Source organism: Taurulus bubalis (genome assembly GCF_910589615.1).
Source record: "Taurulus bubalis genome assembly, chromosome: 4".
Taxonomy (NCBI): Eukaryota; Metazoa; Chordata; class Actinopteri; order Perciformes; family Cottidae; genus Taurulus; species Taurulus bubalis.
The window spans coordinates 15,169,715-15,195,606 of NC_136592.1; the positions used below are offsets into that span (position 1 = coordinate 15,169,715).

The window sequence follows — 25,892 nt, forward strand, 5'->3', positions numbered from 1 at the left end:
TAAAACTCGTATTGCATTTGATCATTTAAACAAACTGAAGATGTTAAAGGATTTGTGTCTTTACATTTTTTTCAATTGATTCTGATTCATAACACTGTTCTCATGACATTTCATAAAACAGCAGTTTCATCAAGAAGTCCACATTCACTCAAACATGATTTTCAAAGAGGAGACCAGGGAAAAGAATCAATTAAGAGTTATCCAAGTTTATTAATATTATTTTTTTAAACTAATATAAATCCCACAGAATATGATCCTGGTGCCTTTTTAAGTCAATGAATGCATGGATACCTGCTTTAAGTACTGCATTTCAACACTCCATTCAAATTATTATTATTTTTTTATATTCAGAGTGGAAATACATGGCCTCAGTCATATTCACTACTATTTTCTCCTACCTTTTTCTCTCTTGTGCAAGTCTATGCGAGTAAGTTAATCAACAGTATTAGTGTTTTTCTTTCAGCAGCCAAAAAGGACGCTGCTGCTCAACTACAGAGAGACAAAGGGGGGGGGAGGGAAGATAAAATGGTTTGAAGTGTGAGAACAAGCAGTAAATATTTATCCCAATAAGAGCTGTGTGCACGCACGCACGCACGCACGCACGCACGCACGCACGCGCACGCGCACACGCACACGCACACGCACACACACACACACACACACACACACACACACACACACACACACACACACGTTGCAGGCTCATGTGAAATGTCTTACACACATGTAGACCTGAGATCATCTTAAAAGACACCTAGTTAATTGTCATTGTCACAGGCCCATCTGCAGGGAGGAACCCCAACAAAAAGAAAAGATTCACAGCCGGTCCCAACGATCGCTCAGTTTAGAAAGAACAGTCAAGAGAGGGATGTGACATTCTTTTTCTTGTTCTCAAAAATACAGAAGACGGTGATAACGGTGTTTTTGTCAAATGAAGGTGCTGGAGGGAAGTGTAATCGTAGCAAAGCATGTGCATATTCTGGGAAGTGAGGTGAACATTGGAGTTTATTTCCACTCGAGAAATACTGGGTGTGCACTAATACAGCAGCTCATCTGTTAACTTATTTCCCTAGTTAGGAATGTCTTGATTTACTTAAAAAACATATTTCACTAACAATCCACATCTTCTAAACAAACTAATCAATACAATGATTGGTAAAATGAATCCTGCAATGTTTTTTTTTTACTGGAGGGTGACATTCTAGTAAAGCAAGGCATTAGGTTTACAGAAATGCATCTTTACTAGAGCAGTTATCCTCACCTGCGAGTTGTTAGGCTGTGATAAGCCAACGTTATATGTGCAAAGAAATGCATTGCAAGGAAACATGCAGAGAAAACAAAACAAAAAATGACACATGAGGAAACAATCAAAAGCTACATAAAAGCTTTATAAATACAATAAAATCTTAAACCCTTAATGGAAAATTCTAGCTGTTGTAGTAATATGTGATAGCTGGCACTCTAGGCTCAATGCTTTTTTGTCAGGTGTTTTTTATTTTTATTTTCTCGTAGTAGGGCTGCGCAGGTCATTCATGCCATCTTTGGTTGACTGCAGTACTGAAGAGAAAATTAATATGATCTCAAAATAAACTTTCAACAAAAGGGGTGGTTAGAAAAACAGCATCAACTCTCAGCAGACAGCTGCGCCTCAATGTCCACTCTGCAGATGGGGCACTTCTTATTGGTGAGGAGCCACTGATCCACACACAGCTGATGGAAGAGGTGCATACATGGTAGGCGTCTGGAGGGGAAACAGAGGCAAAAACAACAATGACTTCTCTTTTGGGTAAACCAACAGTACTGAGCAACAGATTTGGGTTTTGGTAATTTCATGGGATTTGTAGTCGATAAAATATCACCAACCGTATTAAAGATCTGCCCTCTGATCTTTCTTCAGTCTTTGCACTTTTAATAAGTATAAATGATAAACACAAGCAAGGAGATACCGTACTAGCTAGGAAAGTTGAGCAATTATGAAAACATTTATACTTCAAACGTGGGACATGAAGAACTAATTCCATCAGAAATACAGAGAAGCTTTTTTATTTTTGCGAGAATGAACCAACAAATCTAAAATAAAAACACTTTGAAATTTGTGTTTTCCTTTTCCTTTGTGTTATAGTTTGAAAATGTATACTCAATCATTTAAATGCTATAAGTGATGACTGAATAATTAATTTAATTAAGAAAGAAGATAAAAACATGACACTCATCACTTCCTACAGAGGGCAGAAAATCACATTGAAAAAAACCTGAGAGTGCCAAAAGGCCGTTCCATGAGGCCGGTAATATTAAGGCACTCTGAGGTTTTTTGTTAATTACTATACCTTTGGATTTAAAAGAATAAATATCTCCAGAGACTGTGGCAGAATGGAGCTACTACAGCTGCCCTCCCACATGTCACGCCCCTGAAAACGTATTTACCTGACGTCCTCCCCCTCCTCCAGTATTGACAGACAGATGGTGCATTTTTCTTCTGTGTCTTCTTCATCTGCCGCCTCATCTTCGTCTTCCTTAATATGCAGCTTTCTCTGTTTGTGAGAAACATTTGGAAGCATGACTTTTGATACAACGCATCGATCGGTAAAGCTGCCTCAGAAGACACAGTACATATGGTCTGTTTAACACATTACACTGCTCAATTTAAACACGGTGGTAACATCAGTACATATTATGTTTGAATAGAAATATATTGCCTATAAAACTGTTTAGAACTAACATTTAAAAAAAGAAAATACAAATTCCTTTGGGTACAGAGGAATGGTCATTTTGTCATGAAAACAAACACTTTCTAACTGCAAATTATCCAAATCAAAGTTATTCTAGAGCCGAATTCCCTGGCCCCCAAGACACTAATCCTAACATCTACTGTACATGTGAGCAGAGACATGTTTCCAAATTGATTTGTTAATTATTTCTCACCGATTCTGGGGTTGCGTGCATATTTTTCCCAATAGATGCCCAAGCTTCAGGGGTTAACTCTTGGTCAATGTCTCTCTCCAACACCTTCTGTATTGGGTGGCAGGGTGTTAGATTGCTTGTTTAGATACATTTGGAAACCTCTATGTAAACTTTTCCTCAACAAAGTCTTCACAGTTGCAATCTAAAACACACTACAGTATTTTGCTTAAACATCAGACGTTTGCAATGAATAAACTGTAACAGACAAGCACAACTGTCTGTGCTTGTCTGTTACAGAATAAACTGTAACAAACAAGCACAACTATATACAGTATCTGCAAAATCCAATACACAATATATACATAGCTACACACACTGTCATTAGTCCTCACCTTCTTGTACTTGTGTGGGTAAGTGCACCTCTCTATGGTTCCCTGAGAGGCTCCTCGGTTCACAGTCCCCAATCTTTCCTCCAAATGCAGCAGGTCCTGAATGGATGCAGTAGAAACAAACCACTATGAGAATGATGCACATTTTGGCTCTGTTGGATACAATTAGTCTTAAGAAAAAATCACACCTGGACAGATAGGTTTCTAAGCTGGTGCTTTTTTCTGACTGAAGGTTGTCTTTTCATTTAATAATCTCATGAGATTTAGTGGTTGAACCCTGTGGCTGCGTTAAACTTGTTTATAAAATGTTTAGAGTTCAGTTCATGCAACGTGGGGATCTGCTGTGACAATTGAATGTCAAGACATTAACTTACTTCCCCTAAGGATGAAGACTGTGACATGTGGTTGAACTAGTAAGTAGACCTTGAGTTTGAGATTGTCAAGAAATTAAACGTTTTCTTTGTATACACTTCCACTACATAATTATATCCTACTTTCCCTGTTCCCTATTTTGAATACAAATAATCAAATGTGTTCTCTTATTACTGTTATGTGTTCTCTTTGTAGTAACAGTACGAAAATATTAATCAATCAGGCGGCGTTGAGTAAAGCAATTATAAAGTTAATATTTATGATGGCAGTGATAATTAAATGGGAATAAATTGCATCTGAATTGCCTGAGTTGTGTTGGAAATGAACACATTTAAAAGAATTAATGAATAAAAGCAGTCCTCACCTCATAGGTTCTTCCAAAGCCAGTCATCCGAGATGAGATGTACCGAATGTGCGGGTAGGTCACTTCAGATATGCCAGTGTGCTGTGAGGGACAAAAGAAAAACATGCACAGCACATTTTCTCAGAATAATATCAGCATTTCTCTCTCATAAATGAATACATTAAATCCTTCTGAACCAAAGGGCTCATTTTTCATCTCAGAATTTCACAGACCTTACTTTTATTTACTCTTAAACTTCTGGTGAAGGTTCAATATAATGCATGCTATTAGTCGGCGAGTCATTTGACTTTATATATTGTATTTGAGCAACTGGCATTATCTTAGAGAATAAACCTGCATTTAGAAAAGTTCACTTCACCACATTGTTACATGATCACCTTTTAAGTTGTTATGGTGAACTTGTTATTACAGAGTTTCTTATTTAAACATCCGGCAGTTACGGAGCAACATTAGCATTCATTTGGAGTCATGTTTCGGGCTTCCTTTTAACTATTCCGAGTGAAAAAAAATATGACTCGTTTGGTGCTAAATGCTGCACTATGATCCCCAGCTAGTCGCCGATAGCATCTATCTGCCGTTTGGTGCTGAGCTGTTAGTATACATTGTGGCCATGAGAAAGTGAGAGTGAACCAAAACAGAAAAGCTGAAACTCACTATAAAGCTTGATAAAGCTGAGGCGAGCTGCATATTTGAAGACTATTTGTAGGTTCATTATTATGAACTTTCCCTTTTGCACTGCCATTTGATACATTGTTACTATAGAAATATATATCATAGCCGCTTTAAGTTAAAACTACCCTCTGTAAACCGTTAGTGTTAGAGGCCGTTCTCAAATTATATGTGAGATTTAACATGATTTTTCTCTTTTAAATTATATTAGAGGGGCCTATGAAAGTGTTCACATGGCAAATATGCAATGATGAAGGTCATAGATGTACACAAATTAGACAAACTAGTGAACTCTTCCGAGACTGTTAATCAAAATTCAGTTGCATTGCTTTTGGTTCCATATTTCTCCGCCCTAATTTCAAGCACTTGTGCTGTGATGAACTTTGGACATGCTCAAAGCATTTGGAAAACAGCTACCTGACTTAATGTGAACTTGCATCGACGCTACAGAGAAGAACCGATTGTAGAAGACAACTAACGTTCGTATATCTGAAGATGACCAAGTAAAAAAGCAATAACATCATAAAAAAAGTCTACTTTTTTTTAACATGATTCGTCTCGAGGCTTGTGGATTTGTTGAGTGTGCACTTGAGCTACTATTAATTGCTACTGCATTATTCATGTGGTTAACCAAACCATCCTTGAAATAACTGATGTTATAAATAAGGGGCAAACACCATTAATCTAAGCCAGACTTTATATAAAAGTGATTCTTTCTCATTTATGCTAATGTATGCATTTGTGCTGGGGGTTTGTCTCACCATGAAGGGGATGGGGAAGTGGTGCAGTCTGGGGGGAGGGTGGTAGTGGGGCAGGTGGGAGTGCAGGTGCCCTGAAGGGTACGGTGCCACAGTCACTCCAGCCTCGATGCCAAGCTCCCTGTTGACAAACACATTCATCATCGTCAAAACTTCCTCTGGTCGATCTCAACATAAAACCAATAAACCGTGGAGTCACGTTCAAAAGGTGTAATATTTGATGAACTGGCATTAAACTAAAACGAGCCATCTGCCAAACTTTGTTGCCCAAGACTGACCATGCTGTTCTCTGCTCGGGCTGGCGAGGGTGGGATGACATAGTTTGTGGCACATGGATGTGGTGTCCATGTCCGTAGTTGGGGTGCATTCTGTGGGGGTGTGGAGGCGGACGCTCGTGTGCTCGTCTGCAGGGATAGCAAAGTACAGGTGTTCACGCATGGAGTTCCATCTTTTACAAAAATATGAATACCTGATGAGGAAAAACCAGCTGGGTTTTGGCGGTACTCACGTTGGGTGCTGCATCATCCTGCGCCTCTGGACCTCCATCCTCTGCAGTATCTCGTGTTGATGGAGTCTCTGCACCGAGGCCCCCAGCGCCGGCATATGGTGCGGCAGGGTCTGGTGGTCCGTAGGCAGGTGCTGGGCCAGTGGGGCACTTGAACTAGAGAGGTGGTGGGCAGTCAAAGGTGGGGGAGGAGCAGGGGGCACGGCGTGGCCTGAAGGGTGGGTTGGCAGTGGCGGATGAAAGGTGACAGTGTGGGGAATAACATATTCGCCTTGTGAAGGGGGCTGAGGTGTAAGTTGGGGGTTCCCATGGGAATGAGGACAGGCGGAGGAGGGCTGATGATGCAGTGAGCGTGCTAGAGAGCCATCTGGGTTTGAGGAAAGAGAAAAGGAAAAGAAAGAACAAGAAAAGAAAAGATAATATACTCTATATTTTTGCTATTGTAAACAAATCCCATGGAAAAACAAAATTCCAACATGCGTGAGACTCTCTGTCAATACTTCTGTGTGGCGCTCAGAGTCCACTCGTTCTTACTGAAGGCACGAATGTATGCTTTCATTTTCTAAAAATGTATTTGTGAGTATCCAGTATGGAGTTGACTCGAAATACAATGTGATCAAGAAACATGATAGCTAGTCCAAACAATGTGGCTCATTGATGTGTTTTTAATCATTTTTGTCTTTGGTTGAGAGTGAAGTTTTCTTCTTGGACAACAATGGTGCTCTACAGCACAGAGGACTAAGCTACATCAGGCTACACAAATACTTGCTGAAAGGATCCATTCATTTTTTGACGTTGGTCATTTTGTGGGATTTGTTATCATTAATGTAGAATGTCAACAGGCTTATTATCCTTTAAGGAAATTACAACACGACAAAGTTCTACATTTGTACTTCATGCCAGCAGACACACATCTCGGCTCATCGTGTTAAAGATGATGCCTTTGAAGCATTTTATGCAGTTTTTTTTGTTGACACAAACCTTCACTGTTCTCTGGCAAAGACAGAAGTCCACTACTGTGAGTCATCCTCTTAATAAATATTCATGTGTTCTATTGTTGTAGCTCTTCTTGATGCTACTTGTCAAAGCAGTAGTACAAGGAGAAGAGGAAAGCATGAGATGCGAGCATCAGCAGCAACTAGCTTCACTCTCCAAACCGAGCTGTTCCGAGGAGAATGATCAATTAACTACTTCTGCTTGGTACAGTTCCCACAGCACTTGGCACATTAACCACCAGGCTCTGTTAATTACTATTAGCATTAGAAGCGCAGCTGTCTTCCAATTTTTGCAAGCACTATGGCACTGCAAATAAGTGAATTCTCCAAATGCAGTAGCACTCATGAATGTCCAACTGAAGTTACATTTCATAATTGTATTTGTCTGCGACAGCATATCTTCTCTGTCAAATTACTTTGTATGTGTTCTCCTTGGACAAAATCAGAAAGTATATGTTTGTATGTATAAATATATATATTTATCCCTTTCTGGTTTTCTTTCATGATGGCGCCCCCTAGTTTTGCATGAATTCCAACAGAATAACAGAACAACAGTAATGAATGTCTGTTTTTTTCATGCTGCTTATGCCAATATACTCACAGGAGGGGTGCATGTAATGTCTGCAGGGCTGGGGTTGTGTTTGTGGCTGGGGCTGAGCCACCATGGAGGCGCTAAAAGATTCCACCACAGCTGGCTGGCTGGGCCCAGGGGTGGCCTGGGAAACGTAAGTAGGAGGCCGTAAGGTGGAGCCTGGGCAGCAAGGGTCAAAGGCCGAGGTGCTGCCATGGAAACTAGGCCCGTTGTTTCCACCGCTCCGAATACTGCTGTTGCTCAGGTCCACTGGCAGCGTTTGCTGTGAAAGAAAGGTGGAGGATAAGTTATAGAAAGAAGAGGGGTGAACTTATCCTATGGAATGCTGAATGAGTCGCGCACAAGTCACTCAATTCTAGTCATATACTTTTCATGTACGATGAAGTATCCTTTTTTGTGTTGCATTTTTCTCTCCAAATAAATAATGTATCTAGGAGGAACCTTTGTGTGTTCTGTTGTCCTCAGTCTCCTGCTAAATGCTCTTTCAAGAGTTATGGAGAGTTATGACGGTTATGAATCAATGTGGGTCAGTGAGTTGAGATGCTACACACCTTTTTTACCTGTATTATGACATTCAGCAACACCCTGATGGATAGTCTCTTTATCAGGAAGTTCCTGTTCAAGCTCACCTTTACATAATTAGCCATTTAGAGGCAGCTGACTACAGTATGTTGCTACCGAGTGCAGCATGGGCATACCTGGTCATGGTAGAGGGTTGTGTTGCTGCTGCTACTGCTGTTACTGCTGCTGCTGACTCCAGCACAGGATGCGGGCAGAGCACTGGGTCGCTCCATGGGGCAGCTCGGCTCTTGAAAAGGCAGGGTGCCCGGGGGCTGTGGAGCTGGGTGATGGACGTGGTGGATGAAGTGGTGAGCGTTGCTGTGGCTGTGGCCATGCTGGGAGCCACTGGTCTGCTGAGAGGACGACACCTGCAAGCAGCTTGAATGGGAGTGGCTCAGGGACAGGTGACCAGGGGAGGGCCCTCCACACGGGGAGTGCTGCTGGCAGCAGGATGGGAGTCGGGGCATGGCCGTGCCTGCGTTTTCTCCTGCTGTACTCGACAAACCCGGTCTGCTTTCATCTGATGAGAGTAAGATCAATAATTTTAAAAAAGTAGAAAAAGAAAAATGGTGACCTATAGCGACATGTGACTACACAATATAGACCATTTCTCACTTTGATATATTAACATTTCAGTAATATCAACAACGGAAAGGAAGTCATTTTGGACCCCAGCCGCCTCAGAGCAAAATTGTTTAAATGAAATGGTCTCCAGCAGCTAGTTTCAACATGCCATGTCCCGTCTTACCCTCTGTGCGAGCAGAGCCGCCTGGCCTCTGTGTGTGCATACTTTCAGGTATTGAGCCTGGGCAGCTAGTGGAAGGGCCTGGGGCATCATGGAGCTCTGAGGTAGAGGCATGATGGGAAGATGATGAAGAGGATGACCTGATTGTTTGAGGGTGAATGCTGCCAGAGGTTGTTGGCACAACTGAGAGATCTGTGGAGAAAATAAAGGCAGGAGACGATTTAGAAAAGGAGGATTGATATGCATTAACTGTACGACAGGTATCACTTCACCAGAGTCAATGCATTTAAAAAGGACAGTCATACAAGAGCACACAAACAAAGTCTTATTAAATATACATGACACCATATAGATGTACCAATTGGTATTTTAATTCATGTGACAACCTGAAATCCAACTTGACACTTAGTCTGGAATAAATAACTGAGCGTAGACTGTAGCATGCGAGTAATTGTAGAGAAGAGCAGGAGAACAGCAGGCCGCATTAGCATTCCAGTGTGTGCACTACATCTGCTTTTCATATTCACAAATTAATTTACCCTCTTTCTCCTACGAAATGCAAAAACTCTAATATGCACTGCTCTATCATTTACTATCGGTCATAGTTGTGGGCTAATAAAGAGTCACACAAATGCCTTTGTGACAAAGTCCTTTATAGAAATTAAAGTAAAAGGGGTTAATGTCGACAACAAACTCTTAATTTTTATTGCGGAGTGATTAATGATGAACATTAGTTATACAAATTATCATGATCAAGAAACTGTTATTGTTAGATTTCTCCATGTCTAGCACATATTTAGATAGAGATCAATAGATATTTTATTTAACCCCTGGGGTAAATGCTCATGTCACAGCAGCAGTAAGCAAACGGAGCCACACTGAAAATCGTGGAAAGAATTAAATATCAAAAACACAAGCACTATCATAAGAGTACAAACTAATAAAGTATGCCCATTAAACATGTGCATGCGCATAATGTGGAAATTGATGTACGCTGTGCAAAATAATTTCTTATTATGAGTTCTATCTACAATGTACAGATGTATTACACTGTGCCAGAGTGTGTATTCGTGAGTTCAGTCCACTGATATCCATATTGCGACAGTTGTGCAGAAATAAAAAAGAAAACCTGAAGAAACTTTGTGACATTAAAGTTGTTAAGATGCTTTTCTTCACCTCATCACCAATGCCATACGTTTGACTGTATGGATTCAAAGCTAATATCACAGATCACTTGAGAATACAGTCTAAAACCTTCACATATTTGCAGCAGAAGATACAGCAAAATATAAAAAAGGCATCACCGCTGGCAGATGACTTGAAAAATGAGACCTGTGGTGAAACTATGTGTAGTTATAATTTAAACAGACACAGTTTTAAAAGTATGTGGATGAAGGATCTTTCACAATTGTAGTTCTTACCATCTTCATCGACAGTAAGATCTACCACCTCCCCAGCATTCTGACGCAGTGGTTGGATGACGGTGGAGAGTCGGTGACGTCCACGTGGCTCCTGGAGACGATTCTGGGAGCAGCTATTAGCCCAAATCCTGCCAAGACCCGCCACTGAGCGTGACCTGTGGACATACAGACATGAAAAAAACTATTACAGCCAACTGCAGTAGAGGAACCAGGAATATTCTCACATCTCAGTGAAGTATTTCCCAGACTCTAAAGCTCATTTCCAGTACAGCGGGTGCTTTGACAAAAGCCTGCTGGTGCAAAGGTAGGCAAAGAAGGAACAGGGGACAACTCTGACAAAAGCATTTGGCTCCGGTCTTAATATCTAGTACATTAGTTCTGACTAAAAGCTGTTTTTAAATATTATCGTGTCAGTCAATTAGGTAATTTACCTTTTGTGAAGGAAATACAATAGCCAATAAACAGTATTCACCTTTCTTCATGGTAGACATCTTGACATTGCAGGAAAAGCATTGCTGGAACTACTTACATTACAACGGCTCTAATCTGATTGGGTATGTTGGTATATTTCCAGGGTCTTAGCTCTGGCACACATACATGGAATTACTTACATCCATGTTATGAATGTCCACAGTAATGAACGGTTATTAAGAGAGCTTGATTTTTTGCAGAGCTGGCAATCTGACTGCAAAGTATCAATATCACACCTGATGCAGTTTATGTAATTTGGGGATTTAGCATGATGATCAATCCATATATGATTATTTATACAGCCTTTGTCCTTTGAATACACATTGTATTTGTAGCATGATAACAGGTACCAACCAAGAAATTCATTTTAAGACACTAAAATGATAGCCAATATATTCATCAGAACTTTCCGACAACATAAAACAGGAAATATTACCATAGCTCAAAGTAATGCCAGCTAAGATTTACGGTAGGTTTAGCTGAACACATCACAAAAACTGATATGGAAATCAAGCTTAACTTACATTTCTTAATTATGTACGTACAAGTATATGAAGCTGCTTCATGTTCTCAAAAAAATTTCCATTTGTGTCCACACTGATTTTTCTCCATCAAGTTGTGGCACACAAGTTGACTTCAAATTATTAGCACATAAGCATACATTGTAACTATAAATGTACAGATAGCTTGTTCTCTCTGGACAACCACCCCCCACCACTCCCATCTACATATCAGCATTATTTCCACCAACCTTTTTTCTTTTCCCGCTATCTCGCTCGAATGCTTTGTACCTCTCTTGCCCTACCTTGGGCCCTTCCTTTTTTTTGTCCTTTTAATTTTCTCTCTCAAAGGCTCCTATCCCTTTCCCCCTTGCTCTCTGAGACTGGAGTGAGAGCCCAGGGAATAGCTGCATTTCCCCCCAGAGTGCTGTAAAGCCAGGTGATCAGAGGGAGGAGGGATGAGCCTGAGGGACAAGGGACTATTTGCGAGTGCCGTAAAGCCGGATACCATGGAGCTCTGTGGCCTGGGGAGTTCACTGTTGTTCCCCGAGAGCGTAAAAAAAAAATGCACAGGCGCAGAGGGAAATGGCTGTGCCTTGTTACCCACAGTCGTCATCGTAGCTACAGAGCTTTTGGTATGTCAAACTAAACCATAGACTAGCTCAGTGGCTCTTAATAAAGCCATAGAAACGTAACAAAGTATTAGGTAATTCAATACATTCTTATTGCCCGTGTTTCCTGCGGACCAAATACACACATACGTGTGTGTGTGTGTGTGTGTGTGTGTGTGTGTGTGTGTGTGTGTGTGTGTATATATATGTTATGCATCTCTTTGTCTCGTTTCTTTGGCCTCCCCTGATGGATACAGGCTACATATCGGCGTACAGGAAAAAGTGGTTACAAGGACTACATGGATGGGAACTATGCACTTGATAAAGTTTGCAATTAAAAAAAAATGAATTGTATCAAGACTTTTTGGCCCGGCCTTTATGAAGCTATGTTATTAACAAAACTGACAGATATGTTGTTGTCTTTTTTGATGATTTTCCATTTAAAAACTTCAATAACTGGAACTACGGAGCAAACATTCGGTGTCTTGTTGCTCAAAATACATGAGTTCAAAGACTTCAATATTATACTGTGTATAAAGTGTCAATCAAGCATTAATAGTATGTAATGCTATGGATTGGTTAAATTATTGATCTATTTCTCTTTATACTAAAAGAGTTTGGCTTTGATCTCATTTCCCTGATGTGTTTAACACAGGAAATGCCTTTCACACTGCCGTTTGTGATAGGGGGGGATTCCCATCAGCTTATACGGCCGGCTTCCAATTCAATTTCCTGTGAGACATGCCGCACAATGCAAGTGGAATAAAGTAGGAGGAAGCTTATTAACTTTCATATTTCACAAATCGCTAAAGCAAACTTGTACACACACACACACACACACACACACACACACACACACACACACGAGGGTGGTATGCCGAGAGGGGCACAGGGTGGTTGTGTTGGTGTTTAATTGGCCGGGCTCCTCCGCTCTGGGTTGATTCCACGGAGCAGCAAGAGCCACCAGGGAGGGGTTCCTAATTAAGTAGACCTGGGATTATTTTGTAAATATCTGTTTACCACCATGATCTCCTGAGGGTAAGGGGGTGTAGCCAGGAGGAAAACAATACATTGTAAACATGGACACTTTGGGAATGGGTGCCTTGGCAAAGCGGAGGTTGTGCCAAACCAAGGTGATGTGAACCACATGCCCCAGGGGTCAGAGGAGGGCTGAGCACTGCAGTAATATAGAGTCAACTACTGGTTTGGGAGTTAAAAGGAATGAGATCATATAAGGCGGGAATAACACTGTGTACTAGTGGAAAACAATTTGGGAATTAAACTTTGCAGCGATATCTAGTTTGTCTTCACAATTAGAGATACGAGGGCTTTACTTCCTAACTCTCAGCAACAATAGAGAACTGCTGATAAAATGAATACTGATGTTTATCACTTATATAAAATAAAGAAAATGTATCATTGTAATTACAGACCTGCCTTGCAAACCCATTACATTTTATTTAAGCCCATCCTTAATCCTAGTTTATGGTTCTCCGTCAGGTCGACGGCGTACCTACGCTGTAGCTACGCCGTCGACGCAGACCCCTACGCCGTAGCCTGACGCGCACTTCCAAAAAATCCTAACTACGCGTCGCGTTGACGTGGACCGTAAGCGCTGTGATTGGTCCGCTCAGAACGTAATTTCCGGCAGTTGCTTTTTCCCAGCCTCGACCGGTTTAGTGGTCGTACAGACCACCTCCGCAAATGTCTTCTCTGTCGCCTGCGCTTCAACATTTGCAATATAAGCATTTGCTCTTCAATATTGATGAGCTCCAACTTTAATGCAGCCGCTCCAACTTGGTCGCCATTGTTTACTGTGACCGGAATTCGGCTATAACCCCTGAAACCACACAGACACCCCCCGCCCCCCTGGCGGCATGGCGGTAATTGCAAGCAACGCGTTCCCTCGACGCAGAACTTCGAATGCTCAACGACTAACTACGCCGTCGACGTGACGGAGAACCATAAACTAGGCTTTATCAACACAAGAAAAAAATATATATATGCAAAATAACTATTCCATGTCATATCGTTCAACTACATTTTTAAAATTGTCTCACAAATATACTTTTACTCAGCAGCACATTACAATAGAACATACATGGCTGAACCTTTTGTAATGCAAGAGAAACATTTTGGAAATATATATTCAGAATGATGTGTAATGTATAAATAAGACAGAGGCTATACGTATCATAAAGCTGTTAAGTGAAATCTGTTTAATGTCCAGGTTGAGTGGAATTGGTTAGTTTTTTAGGTTGATGGGATATGTTTGGGGATCAGTCATTCAGTGCAAGTGACTTTAATAACGGTTTGTCTGTAGCCATCTCATATACAGGCACATCGCTTTTTTTTTATAGATGGAAAGGATCTACTCTGTAACCATGATGGCAGTAGTGTTGTAGACACAAAGTCCAATGGCATTTAAAAGGTTTCCTGTCCTGAGCTGATATGCAGAATAAGGACAGGGGTTGTTTTTTATATCCAAATCCGCTAAATAATCCATGTTTATTGTAACTCAGTGCATTTTGGGTAAACTCACTGCCAAACATGCCGCACAGTGCACTGTTAAAACACTTGATTGTTCTCATAATGCACTGCTTTGCAAGTGAGCGACAAACAAATAACCAACAGCCAGCAGTTCAAATGAAACTGAGGGGAGCAGGTTTGGGTTGTTAATGGTTGTTTTGCCCAACTTTCTGTAAAATGTTGCTCCATGTTCGTAACGTGCTGCTGTTGGTTGAAGACTGTATTTGAACCTTCTGTACAATCTGGGGATGAAGAGAGGAGACAGTCCGAATCCTGTCCACAACAAGTTACAGACAGACACTCCTCTGTCCACAAACATGACAGATAATACCACTAGACACCACACGAAGCAGCAAAGGAAGTGAGAGAATTTTCTTTATCAATGAAGGTCTGCTTGAGGCTACAAGCGCAATTGTGCACCTCTTTTAAGTAGGACAACGTACACTCACTTACTAATGGAGTCTAATACAACAGTCCTGCAATAACTCCTACCTCCAGAAAAGTTCAAATGTTCCATTTTTGTTGACATTGTTCTCAACATTATGATAGTTTGAGGATGTAGTTTATTGTGTATTCTATGACCATGAAGTTGAACTTCTCTGAAAAAGTTTCAACAAAAACTGATAATGATATACTCTCATGAAGTTTGGTAAATATCATATTTTACTTGCTATTTCCACATAAATTAAATTAAATAAGTTGCATCAGGGGGAACTAATCCATCAAACAATCACAAACAACAACTCAATTAATTGAGTTATCCTCAAAATACTATAACAAAAAAAGCCAGAGCCATGATACAAAATGTGTATGTATTTGTGTATGTGTGCACATGTATTGTTCCTATATTGACATAAACTGCTCACAAACACATTCCCAAATCAGACCACTGGCGGTGTCAACAAAGCTTTCATTGCTCATTCTGTTGGCCTTTGGTTCCCCGCCCTCCTGCTCGCTGCTGCCCATCCCCCCCGTTCAGGGAAGCTCATCCCTGCATTCTCTAGAGAGCCAAGACATCTTTGACAGTCGGGAAAACAGGAAGATTAGACAAGCCATAGCATTCCAAGCATGGCGCAATCCCTTCTGGCTAGAGAACTATTTTCAAATAGTACTGATACATTAGTATAAAGTAGGATGGAAGGAAAGACACTTTGTTGGAAAAGATTAAAAAGGGATACAGATAAAGGTTAACACAGAGGCAGAGGTTTGTGAATTGAGCTGCATAATCACCTACATGAGGAATTAGGAGAGTATTGAGACAGGAAGTCATATTATGAGAATTGGGAAATAAGACTGAGGTTGAGGAAAATGGGGTTGGCTGCAGAGAATGGCAGTGGGAGCTATCTAATGTATTGCTCTCACTAAATATCTAGCAGTTCTCTGAGAAACAGAGCACTATGTTTTAATTCTTACATTGTCCACTTATTAATCCTCTGAATATTTCTTAAAGCCTTCTTGACAACCCTATTTAATCAAGTCCTTAAAAGACCATAGCATATGATGACATGGTAAGCATGATATGGAATAGGTTACATAGTTTGTTCTGGTCTACAATGTGTTTTAAGTTACTCACTGATAGTGATTGATGAACATTGGCTCTGTACTGATCTTGTGGTCAGAGATATTCCAGTAAGCAAGTAGTCAGACATTTTCTTCTTCAAGCTCTGAGTCGTGCATAATTAATTCTACGATATCACAGTCATTACCGGTGAAAAACCTCATACCCCTGTGTGCGTCTACTTATAATCATAGTTGAGATTTTTTGACAATGGGCTTTTAATTCCCATTAAAAGGTGCATCTGAAACCCAAACATTATATATCTCAAATTTGTTTCACTTCCTATGGCACTTAGTGTTAATTAACAAGCAATAAACTAATAACGGTAACATATTGTTTTAATATTAAAGTGGTATATAACTAAAGGATCCTACAACCTGCTCAAAGTGACATGTTTTGCCCCTAGCTGTTCACCCATGCCACTGGCTAATTATGAACCTTTATTTACAGAACCGGTTAGCTTTACTTTCTCGAAATAATTAAACAACATGGGCACTGAGCGCGATGTAGCTACGTTGCTAAAAACAACAAGGCATGCAACCGACTTTCTCTGGGCAATGTAAGCTAAGGAAAATTCATGAGCAAAGCACTGGAGTACACTGCAACCCACCCACTCAGCTCTTTCGTCCTGAGAACCATAAGCTCCTTTCACACATGCATTGCAACCCTGAATTTATCTCAACATTACCCCGCGTAGCTGTATGTGAGAACGCAAGTGTCCGAATCCGTTGGACCACATATTAAACCTACTTTCCCCTGCCAGCTCCCTAGTTCAAAGTCAGTGTAATGTCTGATTGAGCTCACGTGTGAATAGAGCTGGTCACTGTCTAGAGAATTCACGGTGAACGAGTGGGCGTGTTGATGACGTTTCCATGCAATTGGCACGAAATCGGAAACAATACAAACATCCAAGGGTGAGCAAGTGAGGTCATTTAAATGAAGACGGCAATGGAAATGTCTAACTGGAGAGACAACGCCAAAACCCTAAGACAAATTCAGAGAACAACAAGAGACTTAAAAAAAAATACAAATAGGTGAGAAAGCATCTGGCATGGACAATCTCCTGTTGTTTGCTATATGTGTGAAAGGGCACCTCCGGCCCTGATTCTCATAATTCATAGCCCTTGCCATCTGGGGAAGTTGAGTTTATGTAAAATGAATGGAAGCTCGTTTTTTCAATGCATGCTGAAAAAGCTGAGGGGCCTACCTGAAACCATCTCCGACTGTGACAATCTCCACCTCACTGTCTGTTGAGGTGACGTTGATCTCCTCGCTTGCAGGTACAACAGGCGCAGGAGCTGGAGTTGCCTCAATCACCACAACATCCTCATCCAGGGCACCTGAGCACACAAGATTAATTTAGTGTAGAATAGACATACAACATACAATTTGACAAAGGCAACAAAAGCATCCAACTACAATTAAATTAACAGAAAATACAAACTTGATCCAAAAGTTAATTCATTGGATTATAACACTTTATTTATATTAATCTGCAACTTTTTACATAAAAGATTGTTTCAAATAAAACAAACAATCAACAAATAAGAACATTTAAGTCTGAGCATGCTTTCTGTACTTTTATACAGCACAGACATGTACGTCACACTTTTCCTGCTTTAAAAAAAAAAAAAAAAAATAGATTTGAAATACAGCAATCTCTTTCTTTTTTCCATGGCTTAGTCTAAAACCAAGCATGTTGTGTAAGTGGCCAGATAGCATGTCTCCAGTTTCATCATGCTAACAGCAGTATCATCAGGCTCAACAGTTTAACAGAAGAAATGTAGGTCATCAGTGCTCAACTCTAATTTGCACTGGGATTGGCTTTTTCTCCCAAATCTGTGCTGTGTTTGGTTCACTGTGCACTACATCTCACTTTATCTCTGCCTGGGCGAGATACCACGAGAGCCCCCTTAGGTGTGTCACTCAGAGTAGGAGCACTCGTATATATCTTGACACAAATATTGACCATAAAAGGCCAGACTATAACACCAAAATCTATATTCATACTACCTACTTTTTTCCATATTGTTTGCAGATGAGTTTTTTTAAACGATAATTAAAATTCTATGATCTACACAGTGATATGCTACAATTACTATAGCTATTCTTTCAAGCAATCTTCACATTTAAAATGAGATAGATGTTATCTATATTTCTACCCATCAAATTGACCCCATGCACTTGATCCAGGTCAATATTTCATCTCCAGAGTTCCTGCATGTTTATTAATGACACCCACATCACACATGTAAGGACTGTAGTTCATCAAAAGGCACTGCTCAAGCAAATCATGGCAATATAACCAAATGCATTATTCTCCTCAACCTTTGTAATGGCGCTGCTGCCAAGACCATTGCAGGTCAATGAGGGTATTGCCTTACCAAATAGATGTTGCGTTATTTTATATCATGGAATGCACATCTTAATCAACAGGTTATATGTAGGGTTTAGGGTCAGACATAAATCTATTATTTGAGTCCCCCCCCCCCCCCCCAGATCATATACACACACACCATATAGTAGCAGACACTATATGTTTATTTGAGCTTACAGTCTCATGCCTGTTTGTAATTATTGTTGCAGTTTCTCAGTGCAAGTAAGAGTTATATGCAAATATATACATACAAATGTGTGTGTGTGTGTGTGTGTGTGTGTGTGTGTGTGTGTGTGTGTGTGTGTGTGTGTGGTTAACAAAGTAACTAAATTCTGCTGCAGAAGAGTGTACTGTGTTTTTGTGCACAACAGTAAGTGCCTTGCCATAATTCCCCAGTGTGATTTCTATTCCAAATATCTCCTGAGAACTGCTGCTTAGCACCCTCTGCAAGACTAGCAGCCTGGCACTCTGGTGAAGCCTTCATGAGGTTACACATACAACAACACCTTACTCACAGCTTGCAGAGAATTGTAAGCAATTTGTGCAGTGTTTGGTGAGGTAAAAATACCTACTACTACTAGACTTAAGATCACTGTATATCAAACTCTGGAACTAAAATATCAAAAGGTCCATGTAACAGCTCTCTGAAGTCCAACTAGCTAATTGATCAGTTTTTGGTCACAGAACAAGACTGAACAATATATACACAATACACAATTTGTAATTGCTAATTGTAATTGGCGCTGCCAATCATTTTGTCTGACAAATCCGCAGATTTGTGGAGTAGTATTACACTGCTACATCACACACCTGCTGCAACACGGAACATCTAGAAGACGGGTTTCATCACTTGCTTCCATGCTTTCCCCTGCTGTAAACAAATGCCTTGTTTTCCCTGCGAGACCTGCTGTTTCTATGCAAAGGCTGTCACCAAACAGTGCCTGAATTTTCTCCCTCCTGCCTCCTACCCTACAACTAACTTTCCATTCTCCCTTAGGGCCACAGCAGCAGATACTATTGCTGAGGCTAAATGGCTACGTGAGGAAAACAATAAACCAGGGTAAAGGTGGGGCTTTTTAAAAGATATACCGACTTCTGTTTGTCTGTCTGTCTGTCTGTCCTACTTTGCTGAGAATGAGAGCAGAAAGCTATGGTTTAGATTTAGGAGCTGTATAAACTCGTTGCTCCAACAGGTAACAGAGGGCTGCAGTTTCCATTACAGACTGCCAGGTGTAGGGCCATGAAAAGCAGAAGGGAGTAGCTATTCCTTTATTAGCTGCGCCCCAGCAATAACAAAGACATACAGACTAAAGTCGAATGCGTGTTCCTACATTCATCATGTTTATGGGAGACTCAAAAGCTATAATATAATTTCTTACTTTTTTTTTTATAAACAGACTTTGGACACACTACAGTAGCAGTGGGTTGCCATGAGAAAGACAAGATATATTTTGTGCATGTTTTACTACAGGAAACAAGATGACTACCCTTTCTCTGGTTGAAAGCCAGAATTAAATTACCTGGCACAGAATACAAACCTGTAGACTCTTGATTAAGCTTCAGTAAACACACATTAATAGAGATTGCTCACCTTCTGCTATAGAAAATGTATTTCTGATTGTTCAGTGAAGGGAACTGGACATCTATGGTTTAAAAGTTTGATAAATGACAATACATGTGTATTGTGGTATTTGAATGGACACACTAACAAACATTTTTGTTATGAAAAAGTCCAGCTGCAATTGCAAGTTGCACAATCAATGTCGACCTCTTCTCCAGCACAAGCACATTTCTGTTTTTCTGTTCTGCTTTTCAGTGCAATGTACTTCAATTACAATGTTAATTCATGGTGGATTGTGATTTTTTTCTGCGACTTTCTCTGTTACCATTCTGCTTGTTGATATTAAACCCATGCCATCTAATAAAGAAGGTTAAAAAAAGGCCCTGATATAATGTTTAAACCATGTATAGTTTATTGTATTCACTTTTTATCAATAAACTTAATATATAAATAAATGTAATGAACGTCAACACTACAAACGCACAGTCTGGCCTCATATAGTCCACAGCATTACGGTGATCACGGTGTGAACACACAGTATTATGCTGCGCAAGCCTCAATTCTTTTAACCATATGATACAGCCTATGTAACCACACGTGATGCCGTAAAACAAGAAATGTTGGATAGAATACAGAGATTAAAACGAGACATAAAGAAACAAATGTACTAGAGTCGTGGTTACCTGTGGCTACAGTAGCACTGTTGGGCTGGCTGCTGGTGCTGCTGACATCTACATACAGCTCATCTTCTGCTTCAGTAGAAGAGGGGGAGGAAGAGTCACTACTCAGCTCCTCGCTAGAACTACTGGTGCTATGGAGTAGAGCATACTTCCTACGGGCAATCACTTCACGTTTCTTCCTCTGCAGCAGTAGTCGCTCCTTTTGCTTCTGAGTCCGCTGACCCCCTCCAGGAGCCGTTTTTACAAAGCGCTTCCTATGTAGGGGCCGCCGGCTGCTCAGACACGGCCGCTTCAGCAGTACTGGCTCAGCTTCAGACCGCACCCACTTATGAGAGCGATTCCCCCGAGTTCGACCCAGAACAGGTTGCAGGCCAACTCCAGCGGCGCCTCCTGTTGTCAGGGCAGGAGCCTTGTGTTGGCCCCCTGTTGCTCCAGCTTCCCCCTCCTCCTCTGAGCTGAGAGTGTCCGAGTCCCCAAATCGCAGGCTAGAGGAAGGGGAGGAAGCGCAGTCACTAAAAGAGGACTCGTGATTATGTTCATCCTCACTGGGGTGCTGTAAAAGTTCTACCCTGGGACGCTGAGGGGCCAGTGAACTCTCACTGATGTGGCCCTCCTTCAGTGAGCAGTCTGATGGCCCTGCCTGTTGGCCTTTTCTTTTTCTGCGACCAGGGAGGGTCCGTTCTGAGTCTCTGTGTGTTTCTGTGTCCCTCAGTGGCCGATGCCTGGACTCACACAGGGTCTCAAATTCGCTGCCTGCCTTTCCAATCACCTCCATGTTGTTAGGGAAGCTCTTGGCTGCTTCCATAGGCTCTGGGTTCACCAGTGGCTCCTTCAGATGCTCCTGTCTGCTGGGGGCCTCTGACTGCACCTCACTCTTCATGGTGGCAGGTCCGTCCTTAAAGGGCAAACAGCAAGTGCACTCGCATCCGTTCCTAAGAGTCTATCCGTTGCATCTCACAAAACCTGAAGAATAAGGAAGAAAGGAAATGATTACGGGTGCACAAGCTGCTGTGTTGCACGACTGCCAAAGGGCAGATCATCATGTTAGTGACATAATTAACACCGTAGGAGCATAAAAGAGAGGCGTGATCAGTAGTAGCTGATGACAGAAAAACAAAGTGTATCATCTATCTTTAAACGTGTACCATATTTTTTTTCCCATGATGTAGATTATATGATGATTGTAGTTCTCCTTTCGCTGTCTTCACTGAATTATTGAAGTGGTTGCTTTATTGTTGATTTCACACAAACTATCAATCAGACAGAACTGAAAATGTGATCTCAAAAGGGGATATCTACCATCTCATGTTTATGTCTTGACTTTTGGACATTTATGTCTTTATTTGGATCTACGCTTACAAATAACTCCCAAGAGAAACAGACTCTTAAAGCATGTGGTAGTGGAGACATTTTCACAGTAGTGTAAAGTCTCCCAGAGCAACGCCAAATTCCAGGATTGCTGAAATGTAGGCTACTTCATAAAAACAGAAAAAACTTTGTGTCTCTGGTAAGACACTATGTGTATTTTCATATGGCACATGGCTTACTACATCCTCTGTAAGCCAAAAGTCAGCTGTCAATAAACCTGAAGGCTCCTTTCAATGCGATGAATACATTTTGTACATTACCGATTGCTGCTTTTAAGAAAACTGTGATAGTTTATGAATAAATACTCTTTGTCAGTTTCAAATACATTGATGTAAAGAAGACTCTACTTAGCTGACTTTCTTGCAATATATCACACACCTTATTGCCCCTGAATGATGATATAATTATTATCATGAGCAAGATATTGTGATACTGCTGCATGTTAGGAATCAATTCCAGTGTTAAAATGAAGTGAAATAGGAACGTTACCTGTAGTGTACACAGTTCAATACACCAAGGTTCTACAGGGAATGCTCAAAAAGTTGAGGGATATCTCTTTTGCAGATGTGTGTTTTTAATCACAAAGGATGTTGCATATCTGCAGTGATGTTCACTGATCAACTGTGTTTTAATAATGTTAGAGACAGTGTGAAGAAAATGCATTGTTCACACGTGGTGATATTGCCCACAGCAACAAGCCAGCTGCACTTATTGATATGATGTAATCAGAAAACAAATTCATGGAGCTACTTCAGCAACTGATTTAGGAAAGTGTTGTACTGACCCTATCTATGTGATTATGTGTACAAGTAATGCAAAAGTCTCATCTACATTGAACACTATTCACAACATTGAGATTTGGAGGGTCAGTCAACATCCCTAAGTAATTGTACCGAACTTGGTATAAGCAAAGTATGGAATGATGATAAAAATGTAAACATCCAACTACTGCATTAAGCCATTTAAAGCCATTTGATTCCACTATAGGACAGTTGTTAGCAAAATCAAGACTCATATAGAAAGTTTAAGAGGACACAGCAACAAAAACTTCTATCGTGTCCCCATCTCTCTGTCAACGTATCAGCAAAAACATGTCACACAACATTCCTGGTCATGGTTGCTGCAGAGTATTTGTACTGCAGTAGGTTGTACAGGGGTTCATGGTGTTCATGATGTTCCTGTATGAGGCAATCAATTATATATTCTGTCATAGGCAGAAAATGTACCAAGCAATGCATTTTCATTATTCATTCACAACTCATGTCCTAATAATAATAATAATAATAATGTCACTGGACCTGAAAGCTGCAACACCTGTAAAATATGACTGATGAGGCTGATGATTCTTAAAATAAGCCGCAACGCTCTTTCTGCTTTTATAGACAACTCACTGATAAGTGAGAGTCCTTCAGATGCCACAGAGGAAGCTGCGCAATGACATGCATGAATTCAGGGGCCTCAGAGGACAGCCCTGAAGGGAACCAAACCCCCCTGCACCAAGGCTGAATAACGCACTTTTATAATAAAGCAGCCCATTTAACAACAAATAAAGGATACTGCTGAAATCACCAGGTGAACCAATCGCAGCTACTTGTAGCAGAACATGTATGGTGCACCAGAAATGGCAACAGTAAACCAATTGAAAATGTACGACTGAGACAGGACTGCTAAGCTACTGCTGACGATACTCACAGTGCCTTCTGGCTGTGAAACGACCATCAACCACTCTGACTAGGCAAGCAAAAACAGAGCTTCATATATTTATTTAGCTCGACAGTATCGAGCCTGAAACGGAGGCTAAGCATAGTTTCTACAACGCTTAACAATTCCAATAAGCTCGGCTGCTGTCGGTCTGTCTGTGCCACAAACGCTGCTGGAGGGACTGGGGCCAGTATAACTCGTGTTAATGGAGAACCACTAAAAATACGATGATCCAGTGTTAGTAACCTGTGGTTAGATTATCACGACGACAAATCAAGAGAAACCCAAGTGGACAGCTAGCCACCTAGCTTGACACATAGTTAATCCAGACAGAAGACAACAAAGACAGCACGTACCTGGGTCTAAGTCCTTTTTCACACTGTGTCACCGTCCTTTCTGTAACATGGGATGTTAAATCCTGTGGGAAATAATGACAACCGTTGAAACCGAGCATTTGTCGAAATGGTACTCTTAACTACAACTAGGCAGGCCTACAGCGAAATCGCGATCCGAGGACGTTAGTGGCTGGGATTGTGAAACTGACAACACAGTCCCGAGCTGAGCCGAGAGGCAAAATCGAAGGCAATGGGCCCTGGATGGCTACGAGCTAAGCTATCGTAAAGGCTAGTTCACTTCACTCAGCAAATACCCGATTAAACACAGTCATTTTGACTCGCAAATTAACCCTGTGGGGTCTTAAAAGGTAGTGCGGTCTCTCGCTTATGTTTCTGTTTGACAAGATAGAAATGTCTCACTATTAGCCCTCGACGAAGTTGCCATTCCTGCCTCTCGATGCATCCACTCTTGTTTACCCAGCAGGTCGTCTGCTCGCTGGCTCCGGATCCAAGAGTCGTTCTCCTGCCTGCCGCACTGAGGCGCCAGATCGCGGCCAACCGTCAACTACTTTTCGACACTTTACGACAGCTTGATTTAAACACTTTTTACTTTTCGAAGATGGACGTGTAGATGTAAAATACTTATGTGGAGAGGACACACTCTCCTCGTCCGGTTTCGTGTCGATAAAAGAGCATGAGGAGCTTTGTGTCATTATATACATGTACGCCCATGTACAGATGATAATAGAAATTCATGCATCATTGTTGCATGTATTGCTTTACTTAATCCCAAATCCTCGATTCCAAATACTGGCGCGCCCACTAGCGGATATGTCTGACGTGTGGAGACAAAACTAGAGCCAGTGATTGAACCCAAATCCAAGAACATCAAGAATGTCTAATTGCAAAAATAAAATGTCTATCCATACTAATAACCAAACGGAAACGTAATAAGGAAAATGAAAGGCAGACATCCCACAATATCTAATTATATATGCCTGCCAAATGAAACATTTTATACATTACATGTATTAAGATGACACTTTTATCCACAGTCACTTTCAATGATTTAAAGATGTCAATGGGTTAACCATGTGGATACAATTTAAAAAATTGCAAATAGGCCCTCCTCAATTTAATCTGCACACCTTGAAATACAACATTTTGAGATAATAAAAGACAGAACAAGTTTTTATGGGCCAAGGTGCAGTCTGAACAGATGAGTTTTCAGTTCAACAAATAATCCAACCAAGGGTCAGTTATATATCAAACACATATAACCAGAATCAGAAACCGTTTATTGCCAGGAATGTTTACACAAACGAGGAATTTTGCTAGGCGGAAGGTGCATACATTAGACGAGACAAACAATCAACAGTCAACGACAACAACAGTGCAATGATATTTAAATCAAGTATAAGATAAAGTGCTCAGACAAACAGATAACGTTAATGTAAGTGTATGTTAAAGTGACATGTATGTTTAAATATGAAGTGTGCAGTGGAGTGACCGGTAAGAAGAAAAGAAAAATTGTCTGAAAAACTGTCCGAAAAATTGTTCTGGGGGTGGAAAAATTGTCCTCGGGGTGACAGAATCAGTCAGTGGTGGACCCGGGCTCTGTTGATGAGCCCGACTGCCGACGGGAAAAAACTGTTGGTGTGGCGTGAGGTCTTGATCCTGATGGACCTCAACCTCCTGCCAGAGGGAAGGGACTCAAACAGGTTGTGACCAGGGTGAGAGGGGTCAGCTACGATCTTTCTAGCTCGCTTCAGAGTCCTGGAAGCGAACAAGTCCTGGAGGGACGGCAAATTGCAGCCAATCACCCTCTCAGCAGAGCGGATGATGCGCTGCAGCCTGGCCTTGTCCTTGGCAGTGGCTGCAGCATGCCAGACGGAGATGGAAGAGCAGAGGATGGACTAAATATTATAG

General features: G+C 41.1%; 1 protein-coding gene across 2 annotated transcripts; it reads right to left on the reverse strand.

Annotated features, from left to right (window-relative positions):
- Window positions 1–228: 228 nt before the first annotated feature.
- On the reverse strand, window positions 229–24,055 carry rnf111 (ring finger protein 111). Of its 2 annotated transcripts, XM_079217413.1 has the most exons (15): window positions 23,985–24,055; window positions 20,563–21,522; window positions 17,149–17,281; window positions 10,273–10,427; window positions 8,855–9,043; window positions 8,244–8,626; window positions 7,555–7,807; window positions 5,962–6,325; window positions 5,732–5,857; window positions 5,457–5,574; window positions 4,027–4,107; window positions 3,294–3,389; window positions 2,923–3,009; window positions 2,425–2,531; window positions 229–1,741 (listed from the first exon to the last, which is right to left on the reverse strand). In XM_079217413.1, exons 2-15 carry the CDS (start codon window positions 21,437–21,439, stop codon window positions 1,624–1,626), a joined length of 3,087 nt encoding a protein of 1,028 aa, XP_079073539.1. In that variant the 5' UTR covers window positions 21,440–21,522; window positions 23,985–24,055; the 3' UTR covers window positions 229–1,623. The 2 variants fall into 2 exon arrangements, with proteins under 2 accessions (XP_079073539.1, XP_079073540.1); XM_079217414.1 differs by lacking the exon at window positions 2,923–3,009.
- Window positions 24,056–25,892: the final 1,837 nt, after the last annotated feature.

Coding starts and splice junctions, on each gene's coding strand:
- rnf111 (XM_079217413.1), bottom strand. CDS start 21,439: ATGAAGAGTGAGGTGCAGTCAGAGGCCCCCAGCAGACAGGAGCATCTG. Junction 6,326..7,554: donor ACATTACATGCACCCCTCCT/GTGAGTATATTG, acceptor CCTCAAACCCAG/ATGGCTCTCTAGCACGCTCA. Junction 1,742..2,424: donor GAGGAGGGGGAGGACGTCAG/GTAAATACGTTT, acceptor TTTCCCCTCCAG/ACGCCTACCATGTATGCACC.